This window comes from Gastrolobium bilobum, unplaced genomic scaffold (assembly GCF_033153095.1).
Source record: "Gastrolobium bilobum isolate Gb01-03AN ecotype WA unplaced genomic scaffold, APGP_CSIRO_Gbil_v1 utg11974, whole genome shotgun sequence".
In the NCBI taxonomy this organism is placed as follows: Eukaryota; Viridiplantae; Streptophyta; class Magnoliopsida; order Fabales; family Fabaceae; genus Gastrolobium; species Gastrolobium bilobum.
This window is the reverse complement of record NW_026897182.1, coordinates 125,757-153,245: the sequence shown is the minus strand read 5'-3', so window position 1 is coordinate 153,245 and position 27,489 is coordinate 125,757. Positions and strand designations below refer to the sequence as shown.

Genomic DNA, 27,489 nt, shown 5'->3' with positions numbered 1-27,489 from the left:
ACAGAACCGGTGTGACCCGGCCGATTTTCATAAAAACCGGTGACCCGGCCCGGTCTATACAAAAAAAAACTAATTTATTTTCATAAATTAATGTCTTTTTTTTTTTTTACTCTCAAACACAAATGATTTGTTTTCTTTTGAAATATTTGAGTGATTTGTAGCTTATTAACTTACATAGATTATGTATCTACAACATTAATATTATCTTGATTATGGAATATGCAGGAAATTTTGATTTGATTTATAGTTAGAGATGTCGTTTACCGAACCTGAAACACCAGTATCACAAATATTATATGTTTGATTGATCTTTTGTTGGACAATGATGTGTAATTTATTATTTTCATATTAAAATATTTGAAATTGGTATTTTTTTTACAAGTATTTAAGTATATTTGTAGTTTTTTAATATAAACTGTAGATTTACATATACTTACCGGGTCATGCGGTTGAACCAGTGATCCAGTACCTCAATCAGGTCAATAACCGAGCCAGATTTAATAACATTGGTGTAGTTTGTAAGAATTTGTAAATAAAAAAGTTTATAAATATAACATATCCTAAGATTATTTCCATATTATATAATTTCTAATATCTAAAGTACTTAATTCGACTTGTTTGAAAGGAAATATCAGTCGACCAAGTCCTTACAAGGCGCAAGCTTTAGCCTGTTAGTTAGGGATTGATGATTACTTTTTCTGTCACGGATAAGGACTGGTTCTCTTCGTATTTAGGTTTTTTAGCCACGAGAAAAAGATTTGCTTGTTCGATATATACTTGTATTGGGTAAATGTAGAATGAGGAGGATGAGTCTATTGGTTTGCGATCTGAAAATTAGTGAGACCAGATTGTGATTGTTGATTGATAGAACAAGTCATGAACGTGATTATTTTGGACAGGTGGAATTTGTTGTGAAGCAATGCTTAGGAATTCTTGTGACTTTGTAAAGCCTAGTTCAAATATCTCACATCTTACAAGTTCTAACTTTATATAAGACATAGACATGAAAATCTTAATTCAGTTGTGCTATTATTTCAGTGCTTAAATATAATTTATGCATTATGTGTATTGCAATGTTTATAACATGAATTTGATTTTAATAATCATTTTTGTGCAAGAGTTAGAATACCATTGAGGAAATAATGAGGGGAAAGCTGTGTTATAGTCATAATTGTTGCTATTTTTTACTTTTATTTTTTTTTACAGAAAGCTATGTTAGGATACCATTTTATCCGATAGGCAAATTTTACATAAACATTTACTTTTGTTATCATATGACCAAAAAAGGAGCTAGCCGGGCACCATTACGCAAAGGAATGATAATAAAAATAAATAGAAGCAGCGTAATTAGGATTAAACAACTTTTGCACCAATATAGCATTATAATTATTAAGCGTTACATCAATTTAGTTTAGCAATCTTCTCCATTGTTATATATATATATATATATATATATATATATATATATATATACACGAGTTACCTACTATAAAAATTTGGACACGATTCACAAATTGACTACTTTAATTTCTTCTATATATATATATATATATACACGAGTTACCTACTATAAAAATTTAGACACCATTCACAAATTGACTACTTTAGTTTCTTCCCATATGCCTCTTTATGTGGAGAGCATTTGTAATAGTCCTGACACACCTACTCCTTCTATTGAGGAGCTGCCACTTGTAGAAAAAAAATAAAATTTTTCTCTTTTCACACAAGTAAATCAAAAAATACTTAATTTTCATTAGTTTGGACCACTGAATCATAGATGAGCCGGAAGCATATTAAATATTTTCCTCCATGTGAAAGAACATTGAGTATTAAGATTCACATTCAAAAATTACTTGGGAAATATTTTACTTCGATAATCCTCATAACTAAGTAATATGAATAACTAACAATTTGCTACTATTGTTTTAGAAGCATACCATATAAAAGAAGATTGATATCCGTCAACTAATTAAGCATTTTAGCGAGCTAAGTTTCTATCAAATGATCAAATGAATCTTCTTCACAAGATTAGTCTGGTGACCTTACTAATGAATCTTCTAATTACCCCATTTGATATATATATATATATATATATATATAGTTAAGATCATTTTTTACCAGTGTAAGTTACACTCTCAATCTTGTTCATTGATCTCACTTATATCTAAGGGCTCTAATTTTTTTAGTAATGTGAACCATTGAATACAAGTGAATCAATAATCAAGATTAAGTGTAAGACTTCTAACTCTTACACTAGTGTAAGAATATCCTGCCCCACACATACATATATATATATATATATATATATATATATATATATATATATATATTGTTTTAACCACTGGTCCTCTTCCATATTTATTCTTTAAAGATTAAAAAGAGTAGTTCTTTAATCTTCCAACTATTTTGGGGAATCTAAGGTTTTTTTTTTTTTTTTTTTTGTAAATAATCTAAGGTATTTTTGTCAGTACGCCATCGTTTAAATATTTTGGGAGTGTAGGATATTTTATATTGTCAGAGAATAAAATAAAAGTATTAAAAACGAACTTAACACTTTAAGATTTTGGATTGAAATGATTATTTACATGATATCAGAGTTTTAGTAATTATAAGATTGAATCCTTATTTGTACCATATCCATAATTAAAAAGATCATAACCTAACATCTTAAGATTTTAAGTTAAAGTAATTTTCTACATATATATACAGAGTTAAATCTAACAGTGGTTCTGGCAAGCCGTTAATCCATACGTTGTTACAAAAATAAATGTTAGAAGCAATTCAGCAAGAGTATACCTGAATTTGAATTTGAATTTTAATAAAAGAAAAAATAAAATAAACAGTCTATAGATTTTCGAAACTTCATAATAATGATGAGAGAACAGAGAAGGACAAAATTGTAATTGGGCAAGAATTATGACAGGTTTGCTAGGCGACAAACGAGGAGGTCGGCGATTGTCGGCCGGTGAAGCAGGGGAGACAAAAGCGGCGGAAATTCTAACTTCCAAAACATATTTCAAAAGAAAACCAAAAAATAAAAAAATAAAAAAATAAAAAAAAGGAAAAAGGACACTTCAATTAAATTTCCACTTAACTAAACCTAAGATTAATTAAACAATTTCCATAATTTAACTCCAGAATAAGCAAATCTTTTATCTCCCTCCTTCTCTCTCATTTGCTCTTTCTCTTTCTCCCTCTACACTGCGTGTGAGTACTCCACGAAACTCGCATGCTCTCTGATTCGGACCTCAATACCTATTTACCTGGTTGCAAGAAAGCTATAGATCTTCCCAACCCTGACTCTGCGATTCTACAAGTGTCTCATTTTTTTATTTATGAAGCCTCCGTGGCCGTGATTTGCATTTTTTTCTTTAACTTTTTGCTTGGTATGTCGTTTTGCTTTCAAACCCTAATCCTTCCTCTTAACCTCTCCTTCTCTTGTTTTCAACGATTTTCTCTCGCTTCTCGTTAATCTCTCTGTTTTATGCTTGGTTTCTGAAATCAGATTTTTAATTCGGTTAATGGTTTTGCTGCCTGTTTTCATTTTCTAATCTCTCTTCTGGTTTTGAATTTGTTCGAGTGAAGATCTTAGCTTGCAAATTATGTTTCCAAAATTTTCTACTGTTTTGTATTTTGTTGGAATCGTGAAGGAATTAAGCAAAAACGTGTTATCAATGTTCCGCCTCAAATGGATTATTCGATAATGTTATCTCTTGTTTTGAATGTCACATATCCATTGCATATTTTGGTTTAATCTTTGCTCACAAAGCCTATTTTGAATTTAGCAACATGTATCATCTGTCGTTTTTCTTATGGTCTATTCGGTTGGACAGAAAAATGTTGCAAACAATTAAAAAGATAGTTGGAAAAAAAAAATCAAGAACATAACAAATCTGCTGCCTAGTTGGCTTTTTCTTGATTTCATTGAATTGTACTTGCTCTTTGTTTGTTTTCACTGCCTAAATGGAATATTCATGCATAAGATGACATGAAATCTTAGACTTTGCATGTAAAACAAGATTAAATTTGTTGTTTTCTGCTTCCTGCTTCTTTCAAAATTCACTGAATTTTGGTTAATATGTTTGGCCTTTAGTGTTTTACTCTGCTTACTTTATCTGCTTTTTAAAACTGGGTGTGAAAACTTTAGTTGGATGCAGCTGTTGGGACTGATGCTGTTTTGATTCTAAATTGATAATTTCCCCCCCTTTGCTAACTCCCTTTCTTTCCCCGTTTTGATCCTGTGGCTTAAACAGTTGAGATCATTTTCTACCTGAGCTTACAAGGACAGTGAATGTGAATGATGGATGTTTCTGAGGTTGAAGAAAATCTATTTGCTGCAAGTGACGCCAAGGTATAAAATAGGACTCAATTTTATTTTATTTTATTTTTTTATATATAGTTTCTTTACGTTCTTCATTCAATTAGGCAGGTAACGGAAAAAGTATATATTTCTTTTATTTTTTTCACAAGTTATATTCAACCAACTAAGAGAAATAGTTGAATCTATCTACCTTTTAAGGCACACTTGAATTTTTTTTTTACATGATTATCACAACTGCTATCGAAGTTAATGTTTTTTATTGCTGGCCGAATGAAAAAGAAAGAGAGTAAATGTTTTGTGTTCTTATTATTGTTTCCCTTTCTCTTTCTATTTTTTTAAATTCTATGTAATGTAGTCTAACCAATATCTATGTGGAAACTTGTGCAGTTACATGGAGAAATGTGCAAGGCTTTTTCTATAATATATTGCAAAGTACTGTCAATATTTCCTTCTTTGGAAGCAGCTAGGCCTAGGAGTAAATGCGGAATCCAGGCATTATGTTCTTTGCATGTAGCCTTGGAGAAAGCCAAGAATGTTCTTCAGCACTGCTCAGAGTGTAGTAAACTTTACTTGGTATTATTTATTTCTTCTATTGGTTTTTTTGCTGATTATATCTCCCAGTATGCAAGGTTTTTATTTTACCTTAGCCCATTAAACAAGTATCTGTGGGTGGTTGGTGAGTTATTTGAATTGAAATACATTTTATGGAATATCTTACATATGTCATAACTTATGATGCAGGCTATAACTGGGGATTCTGTTCTTCTAAAATTTGAGAAGGCTAAAGGTGCTCTCGAAGATAGTCTTAGACGGGTGGAAGATATTGTTCCCCAGTCTATTGGGTGTCAGGTAATAAACTTCAACAATATGGCTGTGTAGTTCTTCTTTTTATTTTTTTGGTTAATTTCAGTTCATGATCCTAGTATATTACATGGAGGTACTTACTTAACATGGCTGATTTTTGTTTTGAGAGTATGAATGAGTGGGGCCATATTTTAAGATGTTTGAATTTGTTATTCCAAAATGATTGAATGCCACCTTATTTGCAATATTCTGGTTTTGGTTGTCAATGTTTGACTCGGTACGAGGTTTGACTCATTATCCGTTCAGGTTCAGGAGATTGTGAATGAACTTGCAAGTATGGCTTTTGCGCTTGACCCATCAGAGAAGCAAGTTGGCGATGATTTAATTTCATTGCTCCAGCAGGGGAGAAAGTTTAACGACTCTAATGACAGTAATGAGCTTGAATCTTTTCACCAGGCTGCTATTAGAGTTGGAATCACATCTTCAAGAGCAGCTCTAACCGAAAGAAGAGCTCTCAAGAAACTCATAGAGAGGGCTCAAGCTGAGGAAGACAAGCGGAAGGAATCAATTGTTGCTTATCTTTTATATCTTATGAGGAAGTACTCCAAGTTATTTAGAAGTGAGTTCTCAGATGACAATGATTCTCAGGGTTCTGCACCTTGTTCTCCCACTGTTCAGGGATCTATTGAGGACGGCGTTCCTGGTGGTCATTGTCAAGCTTTTGACAGACAGCTTTCAAAATTTAGTACCTTTAATTTCAAGGCAAATAATAATAGGAAATCAGAGCAGATGCCTCTTCCTCCCGAAGAGTTAAGGTGTCCTATGTCTCTTCAACTTATGTATGATCCGGTTATCATTGCTTCTGGGCAAACATATGAAAGGGTTTGCATAGAGAAATGGTTCGGTGATGGGCACAATAACTGCCCAAAGACCCAACAGAAACTTTCACATCTTTGTTTGACTCCGAATTACTGTGTTAAGGGTCTTGTTGCTAGTTGGTGTGAACAGAATGGAGTTCCTATTCCTGAAGGCCCTCCTGAATCTCTTGAACTTAATTATTGGAGATTTGCATTAGCAGAGTCTGAAACTACAAATTCAAGATCTGTAAATAGTGTCAGCTCTTGCAAGTTGAAGGGCATTGAAGTGGTTCCTTTAGAAGAGAGTGGTATCTCAGAGGAATCTGAAGGAAATGGAACTGAAGGTGCGTATGCAGAAGAGGAAGATACTGAGCAGTATTTAAGTTTTCTGAAAGTCTTGACTGAGGGGAACAATTGGAAGAGGAAATGTAAAGTGGTAGAAAAATTAAGGCTGTTGCTGAAGGATGATGAGGAAGCCAGGATTTTTATGGGGGCTAATGGGTTTGTTGAAGCACTTGTGCAGTTTGTGCAATCAGCTGTGCATGAAGGGAATTTGATGGCTCAGGAAAGTGGAGCAATGGCTCTCTTCAACCTGGCTGTGAATAACAACAGGTCTGCATTTATCTTTTTCTAGTTTTTATAATTTTGAATCATTAAGTAAAACTGCTTTTCATATGATTACCTTCATATGAATCAACAGTTCTTGGTATTTGATAAATGAGACCTTGCATTTTAGCCACAGCCCACAGCCTTACCTTCATTATCTTTTATTTTAAAAAAATAATCTTTAAATAAAAAAAAGCATCTTTATAATAGTGATCTGGTCATGCTCTAGCTTTTCAAGATCGTTGATGTATGCCAGCTTTTATTGTTTTTGTCCTCCCTCATTTTAGAAAAGGACAGCAGTATTACTCCTGCAAATTCTTTTACATTTCATTATAATAAAATAAATTGCACATTGTATGTAAGGTTTTATGGAAGCATATGTTGCAATAATGCCTCCACCTTTCAACATTCACCCAGGAGGGAAAAATAAAAATAAAAAAGAGATGTGTGTAGTGCAAGTGGATGTTGAAAACTGATGACTGCCTACGTTGAATGCGATGCAACAACTTCATGATATCCATTATTTCTTCAGTATTTAGGCTCTGATTCTTTTTTGGCATATTTAACTAGAAAATGAATGATCTTGCTTGTTCAGTTAATCTGTTCCAATAATAAATGTGGCTGAAGTTTCCCAAGATGTTAATGTTTATTAACTCTTTCTGCACGTCATTAACTTGAATTTGGTCTTTTTTACTTTTCAACAGAAATAAGGAAAATATGTTATCGGCTGGAATATTATCATTGTTGGAGGAAATGGTTTCTAATACTAGTTCTTATGGTTGTGCAACCGCTCTATATCTGAATCTCTCTTGTCTTGAAGAAGCCAAGCCTGTGATTGGCATGAGTCAGGCTGTCCAGTTCCTAATCCAGCTTCTTCAATCTGACTCTGGTGTTCAATGCAAGCAAGATTCTCTCCATGCTCTCTATAATATTTCTACTGTAACCTCCAATATTCATTACCTCCTTTCAACCGGCATCATTAATGGCCTACTATCCCTTCTTGTAGGTCAGGGTGATTGCATGTGGACAGAAAAATGCATAGCTGTTTTGATAAATTTGGCTAATTCCAAAGTCGGAAGCGAGGAAATGGTATTATCTCCTGGACTCATTAGTGCATTGGCTTCAATATTGGACACTGGTGAGCTCCTAGAGCAGGAGCAAGCCGTTTCTTGTCTCCTAATTTTGTGTAACAAAAGTGAGAAATGTAGCGAGATGGTTCTGCAAGAAGGGGTTATACCTGCATTGGTTTCACTATCAGTGAATGGGACCCCAAGAGGGAGAGAAAAAGCTCAGAAACTCTTGATGCTGTTCCGAGAGCAGCGACAACGAGACCATTCACAATTTAAGACACATCAGTGCCCACCTGAAACTAGTGATTTGTCTATGCCACCTGCTGAAATGAAACCGCTATGCAAGTCGATGTCTAGAACAAAGACAGGGAAAGCTCTTAGCTTTTTCTGGAAAAGCAAGAGCTATTCTGTTCACCAGTGTTAAGTTCCATGAATTGTAAATCTCTCTGTTAGTATGTTTACTTTTCTGGCCCTGCTTTTATCCACCTCTGCTTGTTCCCACGGTGCTGCTTATTTTTTGGTTTCGGAAGCGAAGAAGAGATGTACAGGCCTGTGTAATTTATGGATTTTGTTTTCTTCTTTCGCTTTCCTCTTTGTAATATCAATCTCTCCAAGTGTTAGATTTTTTTTTTTTTTTTGGAGGGGGGTCTCTATTTCACCGGGGCTTCAAGTGTTAGAATTACATTTTTGAAGTTAAGGTAAATGTGAATTATGTCCCAAGGTGTTTTCTCTGTGAAAAGAAGCTAAATAGTTCTTCAGCCGAGTTCTGATAAAAGCTAGCGCATGTAGCTTTAGCCGTTCAAGTTTCAAATTTTACTAGGCATGCGTTGTCTTTGGCCCGCGGCACTTGATTACTGGTACGCAAGTTAATCTGTAGCTTTTGATAATTTTCTAGATCGATACGCATTGATCGTTGTTTCGGTAAATACAATGATAGGGGCTTTTTGACCTTCTAGGTGCAAATTAGGGGGCAAAAAGTTGGGAATTGATATATGTGGAAAAGAAATCATTAAAGTGGGATATTATTTTCCAGAGTCTTCTACGAAAGGAAATCTGCCTTTTTCATGTTGTGAAAACTCGTTACTATGTTTACTACTCGGTTTTTACTTTTTATGCTGTTATTACTGTTAAGAGAGGTGATAAACTCTCTTTCTCTTGCGAGTTCGTAAATATGACTAAGAAGACAATTATTGACGTGTGTGATGATTTTTAAATGCTTATTTCCATTTCTTTATTTTTTTTTTTTTATAAAAAAATAGATTCTGGCTCAAATTCTCTAGAGAAGTGTAATGGGAATCCAAAAAATAAAATAAAATAATAATAGACAATTAATCTTCGCTTGCCAATTTTGATTCATAATTCTCTATAGCAGTATTCTGAATTTATTTTCTTACCGGAGATGAAAAGATTACAAAAATGTATAGAAAACTGTATTTTATTTTTACATACTGACCACTTTATTTGTTTCCCGAAATTTATTGTTAGTTCATCAAGCCTGCTTGAACGAAGGTAAAAGTAAAAAGGAACTTGGGAAGCACTATCTAAAAATTCAGGAACATCATGATGGATGAGAGATCTTGGTGGTTTGGCATAATTAGTCAAACTCGGGATCCACATATCAACCAAAATTCAAAAATATTTTCTTCTTTGTTGAGTGTTAACTTTGTTATTGCGTCATTTTTGAGCCCATTATTGGAACACATGCGCACACAAAGACATAATTAGTCAAACTCAGGGTCCATATAGCAATCAAAATTCAAATAGATTTTCTTCTCCGTTGAGTGTTGGCTTTGTTATTGCCTCAATTTTTGAGTCCACTTACTCGAGCACTTGCACACAAAACATTATTGGTCCATCGTTTTTTTGTGTTTAGAGATCCGTAATATATATATATATATATATATATATATATATATATATATATATAACATGATCGCATACAGAATCATAACCATATAAAATAATAAAAGAATAAAAAGAAAAAATATATTAAAATAAATAGTTACAAAATTATAATCATTGATTTATTATTATATAATTGTGATCTTTACACCATTATCATATCATATTTTTTTTCCACATCCATTTACTCAGAAGACTTCGATACTCTTCCTTTTTCGTATTCCCAACTGAAAAGTCTAGGTATTATTACCTACACTTGTTCATTGGAAACAGTTATATACTTTTCACATTTTGCGGAGGGACAGGCTAAGTCCCCATTTGCTTAGACTAATTAATACACGGATTTTTTTGGATGTTTTTGTTTTTTAATTAACAGAAGCAACATGGTGTTAGCTTTTTCGGCCAACAAAATTAATTGGGCAAATCATTTTCTAAAACAAAATAAATAAATTTACCAACCCCAACTTTTTAAAAAACAATTTATAAATTTAAGTCCAATTTTATTTAATGATACTGAAGCACTCAAAACTTTTAAATCAATTGTTTTGGTTTAAATATATTTTTTACTCTATCTAGACAAAATGATTTTAGGTTTTGGATTTTTATTTTTAAAACTTCATGAATGAATCATCCAATTTTTTTTAATGATCTTTTTTAACATTTTCATTATAAGTTGTCGTTACCATCCTACTTGAAATCCAACGTGGAGCGCAAGCATCCTACCAGTTGCGGAGCCGCCCCAAAAATTTAGGTGGTGCAAAAAATTTGACATATTAAATTATCAAAATATTTATCGTAATTACACAAATTTATCATAAAAAAATTTACTAGGAATTCTAACATAATTATCTAAATTATATACTAAATAATGTCATATAATATTGAAAATTCAAATGAACAATTGTCGTTGATTATATATCAAAATAAATATATAAAAATACATTAACCTTTTCGGTAAACATTTAAAACATAAGAATTTCACTTTCCTCCCACAACATAATAAGTAATGAACCAAATATTATCCTAAAGATATGAAAACACACCAATATAATAATTATATGTATAATAAGCATTGTCCTTCGTCTCCTATTTCATTATCTCTATTCCTTAAATTTTCAATGTCTCATGTTAGAGAACATCGTCCTTATTTGCAACAGCCATAAGCACGATGGAAAGTTCTCACATTTGGAAATAAGGTTTTTGACTATTCTTTATGTGTGCAATAACCACAACACAATAGTTCAATGGACCTTCATATTCCATAATTATAATCCTGTTATTCATTTGGTTTCAAGATTGTTACTTTCAAGGGTTAAGTGTTTGTCCTTTTAAAAAATACAAATTGTATCCTTTTAGTTTTTTTTTTTTTTTGGTGTCCTTGTATCCTTTTAGTTTTTAACACTATGTCTTACAGGTAAGACATAGTTATAACATGATTTTTTTTTTTCTCTTCAGGTCAGCTGAAGTGATTGAGGAAATAAATAAAAAAAAGTAATTTTTCATATTATAACTATGTTTTATCGATAAGATATAGTGTCAAAAACTAAAAGGATACAACCTGGTGTCCTTTAAAAGTATAAACCCTTTTTCCTACTTTTAAATGGATTTATTTGGTTTAGTTGAGCCCAAATATTAAAATAGGTCAACTAATTATTTTTGTAATTAAGTTTAAAAGTCTTTCTTTTTTTAAATAATAGGAGTAAGAATAACTAACATAACTGATTAGAATAAATCAGAAAGAAAAATACAAGATAAAAAATAAAAAAAAGGTAAAACACAAAAATAACCATACTATACATGTTTCTTATTATTTGTTTGCAGTTAAATGATTTGTTGTTATTTTGTATTGAGTATTTGATTTTCTATTTAGGTGGTGTCAAATTATAATTTTTTACCTTAGTTAATCATAATTAATTATATAATATATATAATAATAATAATAAAAAACAAACAGGTACGAAGGCAATTTGGATGTGGCTACGCCAGTGCATCCTATATCAACTATTGATGTTGATGTCGGCAAAAGGAAAGGGTGAAAATAAAACAATCTGTATGAGGAAATAACTATTTATTTAATTTAAGACTTCTTCATGATAACGCAACTTGTAATGAGTCATAAATTTGAATTTAAAGACTTCACCCCTAAACACAATCTTTTGTTATAAAAAAAAAAAAAAAAAAAAAACTTTTCTTTAATCCTTAAGTAATTGATAAGGAAGGAGTTATATTTCTCAACACTCTGTGTATGTACATAAATTTCATATTTCTGATTTCTGATTTCTGAACAGGTATAGTATTGTCGCACCATGTTGTGCAGCATTGCTGACGCAGCGAAAACGGTGAAGTAATAATGCTCAATTTGAATTATTTATACATAGACTGGGGAATGATACAACTACAATTTGTAGTCAGAGGGTATATTATTAAATCCAATTTGTAGTATATTATTAAATCCGGACCGGTCTTTGATTTGGTCAATGTATCACGTCAGTGGGTCACTGGTTCAACTGTATGATTTGAATATGTATATAAAATAATATTTTATACTTAATTATATAATAAATATTTTAAATGGTACAAGTGAACTAAGAACCAAATGTAATCAAGTGATAGATACTATGATTTATATCTTCCTAACAAGGGTTCGATCCCATTAGATGCAGCTTTTGAAACATTTCTATTAAATATTATGATAATTATACTAAACGGTGCATATTAACCAACAAGCGAACGTCGCCCACTAGACACAAGATCGAACCTCAGCGGCGGCAATATAGGAAATATTTTTTCCAAAACCAGTTTGAGCAAAGCAAAAAAGGGATACCGGTTGAACATCGGTTCACCACCAGGTCATCGAGTTGATACCGGATCAATGACATATCCGATCCATTGCTAAAATCATACTGGTTGATGGGCCGGTTTTCAGGAGAATCGGTTAGACCGTCCAGGCCGATCCGATTTTAGTAACACTTAGAGGCAAATGGACTATACAGAAAGAAGAAAAAAATATGAAGCTGGCAAATAGAAAGAGCTAGATTTGATTGCTTTGTTGCATAAAAAAAAGGGACTCAATTAATTAACAAGTTCCTTTCAAGATTTCAGGTAATAATTGAAGAACAAACTGCAAAAGAAAACAATAACAAAAAAGGGACACAGACATTCAAGTTAATTATATTCTGTGTGCCTCTTGGTTCTAGTAACGGCCAGGTTTCATGAGCCATGCAGACTCGAACAATTCCAAAAGAGAATCATTTTTGATGCTTTCGTTCGTTCCAACTTGGTTTGTCATAATACTTTCGTACTCTCCTTCTTTATTATTTCTATCATTCTTCTCACTTCCTTCATCCATATCAATCTTTTCCTCACTACTCTTCCACTCTTTCTCCATCTTCTCTTCCTTCCCTTTCTCTAATGCTTCCTTGTATGACCCTTTTATGTTACTCGGCACAGCCTCTAATGCTTCCTTATATGTCCCTTTCATGTGACTCGACACTGCCATGTCATGAACCTCTTTAATCTCAGCGTCTGATATAGGAGGAAAGCTTTCCATATCCACACTACTGTTAATAACATCTGAAGAATCCATTTGTAGGTACCCTTCTAGCTGTTCATTGCAATTGCTATCAACACCTATTGTTTTCTCATTTATCCTTGAATTTTCATGCCCCCAATTGTTTAACATAGAAACCAAACTATTCAAACTGGAGATGATGACATGGGTCAGAGCCCATTCTAAGAATGGGACTTTGTGGATTATTGTAGGAAACTCGTTCACTACACCATCAAAATTTTCAGGCAGGGACAGTATCATTAGCACAATTTCATCAACTTTGTCAAACACATATGTTGAAGGTGGAAACAATTTCTCGGTCATGTTTTCAACTGCTAGAATGCGATCATCAATGAAAGAGAGAATGGCTAGCCATTGGTATTGTATGGCGTAGATGAGGGGGGTGAAGAATTTGGCTAACTTTGCTACCCTTCTCAAAGTTGAACCTATTGGTCCATTCATATCTTGTGTTTTTCCAAATGCAATGTCAGCAATTGCAAAGATAGAGACTCCACATGCATGTAATGGACGATGCCTTGAACTCATTCTTGCGCTATCCTTTGGCTTCTCAGAAATCATAATAAAAAAAAATTAACACATGAAAGAGACAATTTTTTTTTATCATTAGTATTATATTAGGAAAAAAGAAATATCCTTTTGAATGAGACAAGCTTGTATCATTTTAAGTGTTTTACACAAAGTACGACCGGTCGTACTTTGTGTAAAACTGAAAAGTTTTTTTTTTTTCTTTCTCCCTAGTCACATCGCTGACGTGTAAAGTGAAAAAAAAGTAACTTTTCAAAATTACACAGAGTACGACCGGTCATACTCTGTAAATCACTAAAAGGACACAACTTGTATATTTTTAAATGACACACTAAACCCATTATATTATGGCAAAAGTATTTCTGCCATCGCTACAGAAATACTTTCTCTGTCACAAACACATTTTTATCATAATCTACTGGTGTAATGACGTTTTTTTTTTTAAAAAGAAATTTGCTGGTGAATATATATATGTGGCAGATAAACTTTTATGCCAGGGTTAGAGTCATATATGCATAGACTTCAAAGTAATCATGGAAATGTTGTTTTCACTATTTTATAACGAAATTGTTTCTGATAGACTTCAATGAAGCCCTTTCATCCGTATCACATAGCAGATCTGATATGCGTTGTTGTATTCTATAACAAATCTACCAGTTCATGACGAATCATGAAAGAAAAACGTATATGGCCTATTTGGTGTCTGACAAATCTGATGTAAAACAATGGGAATGTAACATTTTAAATAACAATTCCAAACTAATAACAATAGTAATGCAGTTAATCAATTAAACCGTGTTTCCTGATTTAAAAATAAAAATAAAAATAAAAATCAACATTACATGAAAAAATGATAAAAAAAAGCATCAAGGAAATTTTCAAACTCACTTGGGAAAAGAAAATGGTGGGTGGCATAATCGTGGTATTGGTGAAGATGCTAAGAGTAAATTAATCTGCAGGTAACTTGTCCCTTTAGAATTTATAGATCTATTGTTTTGCTCATGAGGCCAACAACTTAAAGATATAAAAAGAAAAAAAAAGGTCTGCATCGAACAATTTAACTTGCCCCGTAACAGAAAATTGCTCCTGGCAGCTAGGAATCAAGGGAGACCGTTAGATTGACCAGGCCTTTGATTTGTCTGTATATACATATAAAAAATTTAATCATATTTATAAAAGATGACTAATACAATAATAATAGTAATAATAATTTTTATTATTGATAAAATATAGCATATTTATTTCCATGGGTTGGGTTGACTACTTTAACTAAAAAAATATTTTTTTTTTTAAAAATACCAAGAGATGAATCCTTAATTAAAAGTATTATTTTAAAATAATTGAGCTTTCAGATAAGTAATAGTAAAATAAGCTAAGGCCAGAAATTATAAAAAAGTTGCTGAGCAATTAATTACTTGAACAATCAATCACTTGAATAATTAGTTTTTTAAATTTAAAATTAATATCAACATCAACAACATCTTTAACTCCGTCCATGTGTGATTGCATCTATGGCCTATTTCAAATTAGATCATAGAGAGGAAATAATATTTAGACGACCTTCATGGTCCTTCCAAAGAAAATAGGGTGGAGAGAGCAGAGAGCAGAGAGGAAAGAGGAGAGAGAGGAAGAAGAAAGAGGAGAGGCGGATCAGGGAATAAATTTCCCACAAAGAGGAGGGTTAGTGTAGGTGCCTGATACTGATAGTAAAAATTAGTTATATATATAGGAGAAAATTATGTTTATAAATTTTTTATTTATAAATTCTTATAAATTACATTATGTATTACGGATAATACGTCATTCCAAACAAAAAAAAAGTGTCCTGTCCTATATATAATTTGTAAACAACATTTTTGTTAATATAACTTATCCCATATTTATAAGATAAACTATCTTAAATTAAAAATATTTTAATTAAAAATGGCGGCAAGCTAGTTAATTGCTAATTGCTACATTTTATTTAATCTGGGGGTAAAAAAAAAAAATGCATACAAATTCCATATAGTTTAAGAGAAGTTCTAATCTTAACCCATTCCCGTTTTCGAATTGGGGTTGTGCGCGAGGATGGCGACCCTTCCCATAGTTCAATATGAAGAAAAGATCATTGAAACCATTGAGCAAAACCCCGTTGTGGTAATCATCGGAGAGACCGGTTCCGGCAAGAGCACTCAACTCTCTCAGATGCTTCACCGACGCGGTTACTCCGATTCCGGTAAAATCGCCGTCACTCAGCCCCGTCGAGTTGCCGCTGTCACCGTCGCCAGGTAGAGCTACTCAGTTCAATTTGAACTCTAGGGCATTCCTGATTTCTCATGATTTTGGATAACGAATTAATACAGAAGCATGCTGAACTGTGAGAAAACAATGCCTACGCCTACCTGAGATTTTGTGGAACATTGAATCGTATAGGACTTGCTTAATGTTTTCTTTACCCTGTGTCTGTGTTTGTGTTTTCGTTCTCACTAATACGTTGTTTTTGACTTCCAAAGACGAGTTGCACATGAGCTTGGTGTTCATCTTGGAGAGGAAGTGGGATACGCCATTCGATTTGAGGATAGGACTTCACACCACACGCGAATTAAGTAATGGTCCATTGGTGGCTTTCTTGTTTTAGTTTTGTATTACTCGAGTCACTTGGTTTTATTTTCAATTTGTCTCTGATTGTAAGGTAGTCATTGTCATTGATTTGTTTAGATACCTTACTGATGGGGTCCTCCTCCGCGAAAGTCTAGCTAATCCCGAGCTAAATGAGTATTCTGTAATCATATTGGATGAAGCTCATGAACGGAGTTTAAACACGTAAGATAGTATTCTCAAGTGTTAGGTTTATGCATTCAGATGTTGTTGTTTGTGCTATTTGTGATTGATGTCTTTATTATCAGGGATATATTGATGGGGCTGATGAAACGCTTGGTTAAACTTCGTTCCTCCCATCTTAAAGTTTTGATCACGTCGGCAACTCTTGATGGTGATAAAGTATCTAAGTTCTTTACAGATTGTCCTGTATTGACCATCCCAGGAAAATTGTATCCAGTTGAGATTCTTTATAGCAAGGAGCGTCCCTCAAGCTATCTTGAATCTTCTCTTAAAACAGCTCTTGGTATGAATATTAAATTTTAACCTCATTTTCACGCCAAGACACATGGTTTTAATAGTACCAGTAATAATTATTTAGCCTGTATGTTTGTTTAAATAAATTTTCCTTGGCAGGCATCATGTAGTTAGACAGAATTTGTGTAAAAATGCTATATGTTTGCCTTGCCCATTGCATTTTAATTAAAACTTGTATATTACATGTATATTTTCCATCTATTAAGATTTAATATAACTTCTCCTGAAAACTGGTCTTGACTCTTAAAAAAAAGATGATCATGGTTAAAATCATAATAAGCTGCTAAGGGGGGGATGCATTTTAAATCTGAATTGTGAAATCTACCATAGTAGTTAATTGCGCCGCAAGCCGCGCCGTAAGGGCATAGCGGTGCCTCTCCGCAAGAAATCGTGTTGCGCCGCACCAGAACGCAATAGCGGCCATTGCGATCGCATTTGCGGCCATATTGCTGTCATAAGGCAAAATGTCAATTTTGTCCTAAATTTAAATGTGTAACAGAAAAAATTTAAGGGTTTTTTAGTCTATTCGCGTCTCTCTCTGTCACTTCTGCTATCTCTGCCTTTAAAAAATGTTTCCTTTTGTCATTATTTCTGTCATATATCTATTCCGCTATTTCCGCAACCGCAACCTGCTATAACGCTATAGCGTTTTTCGCGTTGGCCGCGACATGCCGCAATCCGCACTTGATAACTATGAAATCTACCTGTTAATGTTGATATAAAAAATCACGTTTACTTCCTTTTGCTCCTTTGCTGATTGAATGGCTGGTAACTTTTCAAGTAGAAAGTCAGCAAATGTTGTCAAGTTGTGTCAACTTGACCAGTATACATTCCACTTCTGCTGTATTATTTCCTATAGTCGTATTTTTTTTTCCTGTGATTGATGAGGTATTGGTTTTGCAGATATACATGTTCGTGAACCAGAAGGGGATATTTTAATATTCATGACTGGACAGGTGAACATTTTTGTTATATGGTATTTAGTATTTACCCTATAACTTCTACTTAAGAGTTAAAATCTTAATCTCTTAGTTTTTAATATGATGCAATGATTGAACGAGTTTCAATGATCTTCGTACAGGATGACATAGAGAAGTTGGTATCTAAGTTGGAAGATAAAGTTCAGGCTCTCGAGGAAGGTTCCTGCATGGATGCTATAGTCCTTCCCCTACATGGTTCTTTGCCACCTGAATTGCAGGCAAGTAGTTTTCGTTTCTATACAATATTCCTAATCAAGAAATCTGCTCACCATTGCCATGAGTTACTCACTCCAAGTTCCAAAAACAATCAATTTTCTATAAACTGATTTTATGATGCATGTCTGAAACTTTAAATATGAAGAAACAGTATTTGTGAGAATATTTGGAAAGGCATAATAATTTCATTCCTATACATAATTCTTAGTTTTCTTTTTAGTTTTGTCTGTAGCAAACTTTACTATTTAGCACTTGTAGAATGTTGTTGTAAATAACTCAGTGTGAAACTGTCTTGACTGGATTTGTCTTTGTTCTGTCCTCTTTCGATTTGTTACTTACCTTGTTTGCTTCATAACTATATGTCAAATCATATTTCTTAGCTTGCTATTAATGCTTAAAAGCATATAATTTCGCCTTTTCATTTGGGGTAAACAATAAATATACAAATGTTGTTGTTTGAGGTATTCGATCCCCCCCCCCCCCCCCAAGTCATTATACCTTTTTCTTGTGTTTCTGAAACTCATGTATGTCTTTTATAATCTTACAGGTGCGTGTGTTTAGTCCTCCACCTCCTAATTGCAGGCGAATTATCGTTGCAACAAATATTGCTGAAACTTCTTTGACTGTTGATGGTGTAGTGTACGGGCGTTGATATTTGGTTAAATATTATTATTTTACAATTGAACTTCACAAGATAAATTATTGTATATTATTATTGTTGTTGCTGTTATTATTACTTATACTAATAATTCAAGTGCTTCTTATGTTTATAGCCTATTTATTTTCATCTTAGCCAGAATTGAGATGAAAAATGTTTGGAAAACCAAAACACACCATAATCCATTTCTTGAATATATGCTGACAGTTCATGCTTAAACTATTTCTGTAAAAGCAGTATGAATATTGCTTAATGTTGCACCCTGAAGGGGATGAGAATATTTTTGGCAATTGAAGAATACAAGTGCTCAATGTATATTATAGCTAACGATGCATTCTATTTCTTTTGACATAATTTAAAAAATTACAAGCAACAGGATGTGTGGTTACTTTAACTTATTCTTGAGATTGCATATTTTTTGAGATATGTAACTATTCAGTTTTCCAATGCATTATGCAAATTTATGTAAAGAATAAAGAGAAAAAATTAATGACGTTGACTTGTAAGACATTTTGGGATGTGACTATTGAGACGACAAACTTATCATTCTCGTCATTTGAATTTGTCCATTGTGATTTGGAGTGTATACGTATTTTTGTTTTTGTTGCATTTTTATATTTTCTCCTTTAGGTCAAGCCCATTATTTTGTCTACTCAGTTTCTGAAATTGTTTTTAATTTTATGAATTTTAGGTATGTTATTGATTCTGGGTATGTAAAGCAAAGGCAGTACAATCCATCTAGTGGCATGTATTCCCTTGATGTTGTTCAAATTAGCAAGTAAGCAATTAATAATTTAATATCTCATGGTTTGAAGCATATATACTGATGTGATGCTTTTTTACATGCTAAGCAAATCATATATGAAGTTTTATTTTTCCCTCAGTCTAGTGGTTCATACTTATTAAATTCATCTTGAATCATTTTTTATTACTATTAACAAAAAAGTAATTTTATATATTAGTTAAAAGGTTTCTTGTTGCATTAATAATTTTCAGGATTGTTTTAAATTTTTTGAAAAAACCAATTCAGAAGCTATAAGATGATTTAAAATGATTCCTGACATTGCAGAGTGCAAGCTAATCAGCGTGCAGGTCGAGCTGGACGAACACGTCCAGGGAAATGCTACCGTCTATATCCTTCCCAACTTTACCATGATGATTTCTTGGATGTTACAGTTCCTGAAATTCAGAGATCTTCTCTAGCTGGCAGTGTTCTTTACTTAAAGTCATTGGACCTCCCAGATATTGACATTCTCAAATTTGACTTTCTTGATCCTCCTTCACGTATGATGTTATTCATAATTTTAATAATTTTGCTACTTGTGATATTGATGGACTAAACTTGATTCTCATTGATCCTGGGAAATCTCTTTTTTTTGTTATCTCAGAAATTTAAATTCTTTGGCTTTCTTTCTTCACCCCACTTTTTTTTTTTGGGGGGGGGTGGGGTGGGGTTCCCTACTTGTATTGGTGTATGTGATTAGTTTCTGTTAGTTTTTAATATTGTTGATCCTTGACTAGTAATTTAATGGGTTTTTTTTTTTGGTAGAAATAATTTAATGGGTTTGCTTAACTATAATTTGTGATTGAATAACTGGGTTTTTTGCAGCTGAGTCCTTACAAGATGCGTTGAAGCAGTTATATCTAATTGATGCTATTGATGAAAATGGTGCAATTACAAGTATTGGAAGAAAAATGGCTGGTACTTGTTTTCTTTATTTACATTTTAGTATTGAATTTTAGATATCTGTATGGAGAAATCTCGCATTACGCATTATTGTTATCTTCTTGATCATAGTATGGGCCTTCACTAATATACCTTTTTTCTAATCATTATTATTTTCGTAGAAGTGTGTTTTTGCCAATGGATGTTGTGCTCAGTGTTGAACATAACCCATTAATTTTCCTATTCAGATGTTTAAAAATGAGTATTTCTCTAGGTTCCCTGAGTTGTTTCTTGATTCTATGCAGAGCTTCCATTGGAACCATCCCTATCAAGAACCTTAATGGAGGCAAACAATTATGGTTGCATACCTGAGGCTTTGACTGTTGCTGCAATGTTATCAGCTGAAACTACATTGCTGCCGGGACAGAGGTTGAGTCATCTGTTTATATATATATAGAGAGTAGGAGGAGTTTAGCATCCTCCATATTTTCAACTAGACTGAAAAATCTACTCTCTTTTTAAAATAGCGCACAAAACTTGTGATTATTGAGGCGTTTTATCTTTCATGGCTGATAGAATAATAGTCATACTTTCTGAATACCGTAAAGTTAAGCATGCTAGATAAATTGACACTCGTTGAAAAGCCTCAGCCATGTTGGTCATTCCTTGCGATTTTATGGTGTTGAGATATATAGTCCCACATTGATTGTGTGGGCAACTAATGTGGCCTTTATAAGGCCTTGGACACTCCCACCCTTTGAGCTAGCTTTTGGGGTGTGTATCCCAAGGTTCTTTACATGGTATCAAGAGCTGGTTATATTCCAGTCTCTTCCCTGTTCTGATTTATTTTTAAGTCATTTTCCTATTCCTTTTTTTTTTTTTTTTCGTTTTAGCCACTGCCCAAGCCAGAATCCTTACCTAGACACCTCCAACCACGAAACCAAGGCCACCATTAGGTTCAGAACAAAATTCCGAGCCAGCCCACATAAGACCCGTAGCAGTACTGTTCATTACTGTAGCAGTCACTGTTTCACTCTAGCCAAGATTGCTCTCATTCATTGATTTTGGCGAGCAACCCTCTTCCTGTTTCGAGGGTCAAAATCGTATTTGGAGGAACTTTTTTCTGGGTACCTGTTGTTAGAAAGCCATGGACGCTGAAAATTTTGAAAATTCGTCTTTTTAGAAATTGATGTCTCAACCTGCTGAGGCAACTAGTCATGTTGCTCAAAAAGGTATGGCATTCCATGTTGAACGTAGTAATCGTTGGATCCTTGATTCAGGGGCCTCTGATCACATGACAGGTAATGCAACCTTATTTTTCTCTATACCCCTTACTATCACCCGTCACGAGTAAGAACAGCTGATGGGAATTTCTCCACTATTGCGGGAAAGGGATCCATTAAACTTTCTGAGCATATTATTTTGAACTCAGTACTTCATGTTCCCTCTCTTACTTGTAATCTCATCTCTATTAGCAAACTTACTGCTGAGTTGCATTGTGTTGCTAAGTTCTCTGCAAATGCTTGTAGCTTTCAAGAACAGGACACAGGGATGATGATTGGCGGTGCTAGAGAGGAAGAAGGGCTCTACTATTTTACAGAGGTTCATTGTGAAAAGAGGATTTTTTCGAACCACTCTTTATGTTTATTAGATGACTGTAATGATGTTTTGTTGTGGCATCGTAGGTTGGGACACCCAAATTTTGTTTATCTCCAGAAGTTATTCCCGAACTTATTTATCAATAAAAAGCCAAGTTCCCTTCTTTGTGATATTTGTCAGCTTGCAGAGCACTCTCGTGTCACTTATTCTCCTAAGAAATATCATGAATCTTCTCCCTTTACATTGATTCATAGTGATATTTGGGGACCTGCTCGTGAAAAAAATGTCTCGGGTGTTCGTTGGTTTATTACTTTCATTGATGATTATTTTAGGGTATGTTGGGTATATCTCTTAAAAGATAAGTCTGAGGCAGCATCCACTTTTAAAAACTTTCATGCTATGATTCAAACTCAATTTCAGACCTCTATCAAAATTCTGCGAACAGACAATAGTACTGAATATTTTAATTCAGTTCTTTGAGATTACCTAAACCAGCATGGAATTATTCATCAAAGTTCTTGTCCTAACACCCCTCAACAAAATGGGGTCGCTGAAAGGAAAAATAGACATCTAATTAAAGTTGCTCGAGCTCTTTTATTCACGATGCATGTCCCTAAATATCTGTGGGGGGAAGCCGTCTTGATAGCCTGTTATCTCATTAATCGGATGCCTTCTCGAGTACTAAATTTTCATTCTCCTTTATCCCGTCTTACTAAATCTTTTCCCTCTTTCAGTGCTCTTTCTTCTCTTCCTCCCAAAATATTTGGCTGTGTGGTTTTTGTGCATATTCCTCCACATCAGAGGTCCAAACTTGACCCTAAATCTATTCGATGTGTCTTAGTAGGATATTCCCCAAATCAAAAAGGTTATAAGTGTTACTCACCTTCTCTCCGTAAGGTTTTTGTTTCCATGGATGTTACCTTTTATGAAACACAATCCTTTTTTTCCCCGACTTCTCTTCAGGGGGAGTCTATTGGTCTTGGTATGGATGAAGATAAGCCTGGGAAACCAAATGATGCTACTGTATTACCTTGGCCTTTGGAAACATGGGGAGTTATTGGGAAGGAAACAAGGAAGATCAGTAGACTTAGGTATAGTGGGTTCTTTACATATGGAGGGAGAATCTCTTATCAGGAGAAAGAAATGGCTAATTGGAGATTCTATGAACATGGAAGAATCGAGTAAGGAATAAATAAAAAATTAATACAAATTGATTTTGTTTGAAATGACTTAAATACCCACAAGTCTTGTCTACTCTTAACATGAAAGAGAATGATTACTTGGTCCTATTAAAAGTATGGATGCTAACCTTCGTACGAAGGTGAAGGAGGTTAGCATTGCCTGTAAACAGTTACACACACAATTGAATTTTTATTAACTCCATTATTATGAAATGTTTTGCAATTTCCATACCTGCAAATATAGCAACTATCAATTAACCAAACAAAACAAAAGAACCTGGAATATACCATGACATATATCTTTTGGTTTCCAGAGGTTTATACATTTAATTATTGCCAAGGACTGAGTAACTAAGCTGTTACAACAATCCTTCAATGTGCAGCAAGACTGAGAAGAAGAGGAAACACCCAATATCTAACCTTCCTGATGGTTCTGGCTTGGGTGATCACATTCAATTGCTGCAGATATATGAATGTTGGGATCAAACTGATTATGACATTAATTGGTGCAAAGACAAGGGCTTGCAGGTACCTTTATGTATTCTAGTAATGCCAGAAATGTCATAAATTTGGGACTGAGCTTTTGCAATGAAGTCTGTTAATATATTTAGTTAGAAGGCTAGACTTATCCTTTGGAGTACTTGAGTATTGTTTTCACATCACACATTCAATTCAGATAATTGTATCCTTTAAAGAAAAATCTTATGGGTCATTGAGAAAGGCCTACTCTGTTATTTCTTGATGAGAATGCATGCTTGCATTTTTATTTCACTAACAGTTATTGAAATTTCTAGTCTTCATAGGAGAGCCATACTAAAATATGAAGTGATATGTACAATGGATTTACTTATTTATTTGTGTTTGTTTAATGCGCAATATATGTGATTCTGGAATCAACTGATTGAAGGTGCGAGGGATGTTGTTTGTCAGAGATGTCCGTAAGCAGTTATCTCAGATAATGCAGAAAATAGCGAAGGGTTTGTATTCCATATTCTTGAATAATTACATTTATGAAGTGAATGATGTGCTTTCAGATGCAGTGGTAATGTTACTAGCAAAATGAACTAGCGTCTTGGTTTTGTATGCCTGTTAATCCTTTTGTTCTTTATTTTTTAAAAAAAAATTAGAAGTGTGGAATTATAGTTGACGGTGAAATTAAAATAGGGCATATTTTAATTGCTCTTTTCTGTCTGCTTCCCCTTCTTTCTTCTTCTGTTGACACAAGCTTGTTTGGGTAATTTGTATAGAATTAATTTTGAAAATTGTTACTTTATGAGATGGAGTTTTATGTTTGATAATATTCAGCGAAAGTAATTTTTAAGAATGGGTCTTGTTTGGATAAGTATATTAAATATTATTAGAATTATGTTTTTTGGGAGTTATTGGTAGGACAGAAGGGTATTTGCTTGGAAGAATAAAAGGAAGATAAAGTTAGTTTAGACAGTTAGTTAGAGGGGACTGGTTAGATGAATAAATAGGGGAAAGTAAGGGTTGGGGGTCATTTAGGAATTGTATTTTGAGGGAACCGATCAAGTGCTCAGTTGTTAAAGGGGAAACCCCTTTGTGAAGGGGGAACCCTCCCTGTTCTGTTCAATTTCAGTCAATCAATAGAATCATCCTTTTCTTATCTCCATTTCCATCGGGTTCCTCACAATTATGATGGTCAATTTAGTTGCCCCAACGTCATTTTGGGGTCAGAATCTTGGGGGAGACTTACTAAGCATGCCATTACAGTGTAGAATTCATTTTCAGCTGCAAACCTAATAGTTAGAGTGCATAATAATATTTGCACTGCCATCCAAATATGCACTACCACTAACATTATCAGACAACTCACTTATGTGGTGTGACAATAAAAGCATCTTCCCCGTGGGAAGAAATCTCTTATTTCTTCTTTGTCACAGATTTGTACTGTAATTGAAAGCTCTCGTGGTCAAATAATTTTATAGTAATATTGAGTTACAATTTACAACATTGTGCATACCTAAAGGAATAAAAATGGATAGCAATTTTACAATAATGCAAATAAGTTCTTACATGGAAACAAATGGTTGCATAGTTAGCAGTTTCCAGTATCACCATTCTTTTTGACTTAAGCTTTAGGAAAACTATTGATTTCCACTATCATTTTAATGATAGCAGGCAGTTGCAAGAGTTTATCTTCTGATGAAATTAGATCAAATAGTATCCAAAAAAAAAAAGGAATAAAAAGTAGAACTTAATCTTGGGAAAAATAATTACTCTCTCTTTTCCTAATTTTTTTTTTTCATTCAAATTATGAATCCTCCAGCTAGCTATCATGTTATCTAGGTTCATTCCTCTCCCCTTTACATATATTTTTTCAACCTGGCAATAGGACCGCTGGATGTAGGGGCAAATGGGAAAGGGGAAGAGTTTCAGATGGGTTATCGAAACTTGAGGAAAGCTTTATGTGCGGGCTTTGCGAATCAGCTTGCTGAAAGAAAGATGCATCATAATGGTTATCGAACTCTGGGTTTCCAAGCCCAAGTAGTCCAGGTAATAATAATAAAAAAGTTTACAGTCACTTACTATTGCATGTCACCATTACTTTTAGCAGCACTTCTCTTTCATTGTGTTAATACCCTTTAAATGACTTCCCTTAAATCCTTACGCTTTACTCAAGTCCATATCTAAGGGTGGCAGAACTTTGAAACATGTGTCCCCAAATAAAAAAGAAAGTGGTAGTATCACTGAAAGATGAAGGCTATAAGCTGCGAGATTGTGGAAGTTCAGAAATAGTAGCCTAGTATTTGTCAATTTCAACTAAATGTTAGTTTGTAGATACCTGAATTCCCTGAATGTTCTGTACTAGGTGCATCCGTCATCTGTGCTGAGTGCTGATGAATTGGGGAAATTCCCAGACTATGTTGTGTACCATGAGCTAATTGCAACTCCACGCCCGTACATGAGAAATGTGTGTTCTGTTGAGATGAGATGGGTTATACCCATTATGAACAAGCTCAAGACACTAGATGTGTACAAATTAAGGTAACTCTCTTGGCATTGGAACCTTTTGAAAAAGTGTGATTTAATGTCGTGCAAGATTTTTATTGTTATATTTTGGGGGGGCCTCCGATAATTGCTGGCTCTAATTCCTTTGTCTGAAGCAGTGGTGGCGTTGATCAAGTTGAGGAGAAAACTGAGAGAAATTTTCCAGATTTGCCCAAGAATGATGTTGAGGTTGCTGGTGCTGCTGATGACCGCGAAAGTAGAATCCAAGCTGCTAGAGAACGATTTCTTGCTCGTAAAGCCAATAAATGAGCACACATACAACTGTGGAGATTGCGTTATTGGCTTGTCGAGTTGTTGGAGGGGCAGATTAGTTGGTAAGGTTAGCTGAAAGGATCGAGAGTCACGATGAGCTGACTCCACTGAGTTTTCCTCGTTGACACAACTCCAACTTTGTGCTCTGATGTTGTTTTCTCGGCTTCATTCTAATGCAATTATCTCTAGCAAAAATAGGAAGATTTAGCACAGATCACCTGAGATTGGGTCTCGTACTGTTCTGATTAGTTGGTTGAGACTTGAGTGGCTGAATGTATATATACTTTTGCATAAGCCCTTGGTTATTGAAATGTGGCCGGAGTGGAGAAAGAAGACAATGGAAAAGGAAGGAAAAAGGAGAGAACAATCAGCAAGTCCCCTTGACAAAGTAAATGTTAATTAAACAATTGTGACTTGTAAGGGATTTCGAAATGCAAGTGTGGTTACAAACATCAGTGAGGTAATTAACTTTGAGTGACTCTTTTGCCTAAAAGTTAATTAAATCTATGTTTGATATTGAGGCTGTTTAGATTGAGATAATTACCTAGCCGAGATTGTATTTAAAGTTAAACTCATTAAACATGACCATAGTTGTGGATGAAACAAGATCAAATCTTTCTCCAGTATGATGTTGGTTCTCAATCTGATGATCAATTCAAGATTTCTGGGACTAAGCTGATTGGGCTTTTTGACCCTTATGCCCCTTAATTAATAATTAATTACCAAATTGCCCCTCATTCAAAACTATTTCGAAAATTTACCCTTCCCAACAAACATAACACCAATCTGCCCCTGTTTGACCGTTGACCGCGAAGCCTACCCGGGTACACCATTACCTACCCGGGTAAATTTTGAAACTTTTTATCTACCCGAGTATGTAGGGGTGTACCCGGGTAGAGTTCTTGAATCTGGGAAAATGTTTGAATTATTTACCCGGGTACGGAGCAGTGTACCCGGGTAAACATCGACGGTAGGGTTTTAAAATACCCCAGCAGCCCCATTTCGAAAACCCACAAAAGGGGTACCCGAGTAGAGCTGCTGGAGGAGTGTCATCTTGAGCGATTTCAGGCAGAATCTTGCACTAATTCGTCTTGTTTGTGATCATCATTCGCGGACCTTGCAACCTCTCTGCCT

At 34.1% G+C, this 27,489-nt stretch overlaps 3 protein-coding genes across 3 annotated transcripts; 2 read left to right on the top strand and 1 right to left on the bottom strand.

Annotated features, from left to right (window-relative positions):
• Positions 1–3,199: 3,199 nt before the first annotated feature.
• On the top strand, positions 3,200–8,373 carry LOC133304729 (U-box domain-containing protein 45-like). The gene is made up of 6 exons (XM_061504777.1): positions 3,200–3,386; positions 4,254–4,351; positions 4,709–4,894; positions 5,063–5,170; positions 5,432–6,594; positions 7,293–8,373. The coding sequence occupies exons 2-6, from the start codon at positions 4,298–4,300 to the stop codon at positions 8,080–8,082; spliced, it is 2,301 nt and encodes a 766-aa protein (XP_061360761.1). The 5' UTR covers positions 3,200–3,386; positions 4,254–4,297; the 3' UTR covers positions 8,083–8,373.
• A 4,380-nt stretch (positions 8,374–12,753) lies between these two features.
• Positions 12,754–14,571, bottom strand: LOC133304748 (uncharacterized). Its single transcript, XM_061504806.1, has 2 exons — positions 14,546–14,571; positions 12,754–13,681 (listed from the first exon to the last, which is right to left on the bottom strand). The coding sequence occupies exons 1-2, from the start codon at positions 14,569–14,571 to the stop codon at positions 12,754–12,756; spliced, it is 954 nt and encodes a 317-aa protein (XP_061360790.1).
• A 1,138-nt stretch (positions 14,572–15,709) lies between these two features.
• Positions 15,710–27,034, top strand: LOC133304731 (probable pre-mRNA-splicing factor ATP-dependent RNA helicase DEAH4). Its single transcript, XM_061504780.1, has 16 exons — positions 15,710–15,923; positions 16,149–16,241; positions 16,354–16,458; positions 16,542–16,759; positions 17,674–17,726; positions 17,852–17,968; positions 18,514–18,605; positions 19,316–19,402; positions 19,694–19,908; positions 20,234–20,326; positions 20,596–20,719; positions 23,454–23,598; positions 23,978–24,047; positions 25,427–25,587; positions 25,904–26,079; positions 26,202–27,034. The coding sequence occupies exons 1-16, from the start codon at positions 15,724–15,726 to the stop codon at positions 26,350–26,352; spliced, it is 2,100 nt and encodes a 699-aa protein (XP_061360764.1). The 5' UTR covers positions 15,710–15,723; the 3' UTR covers positions 26,353–27,034.
• Positions 27,035–27,489: the final 455 nt, after the last annotated feature.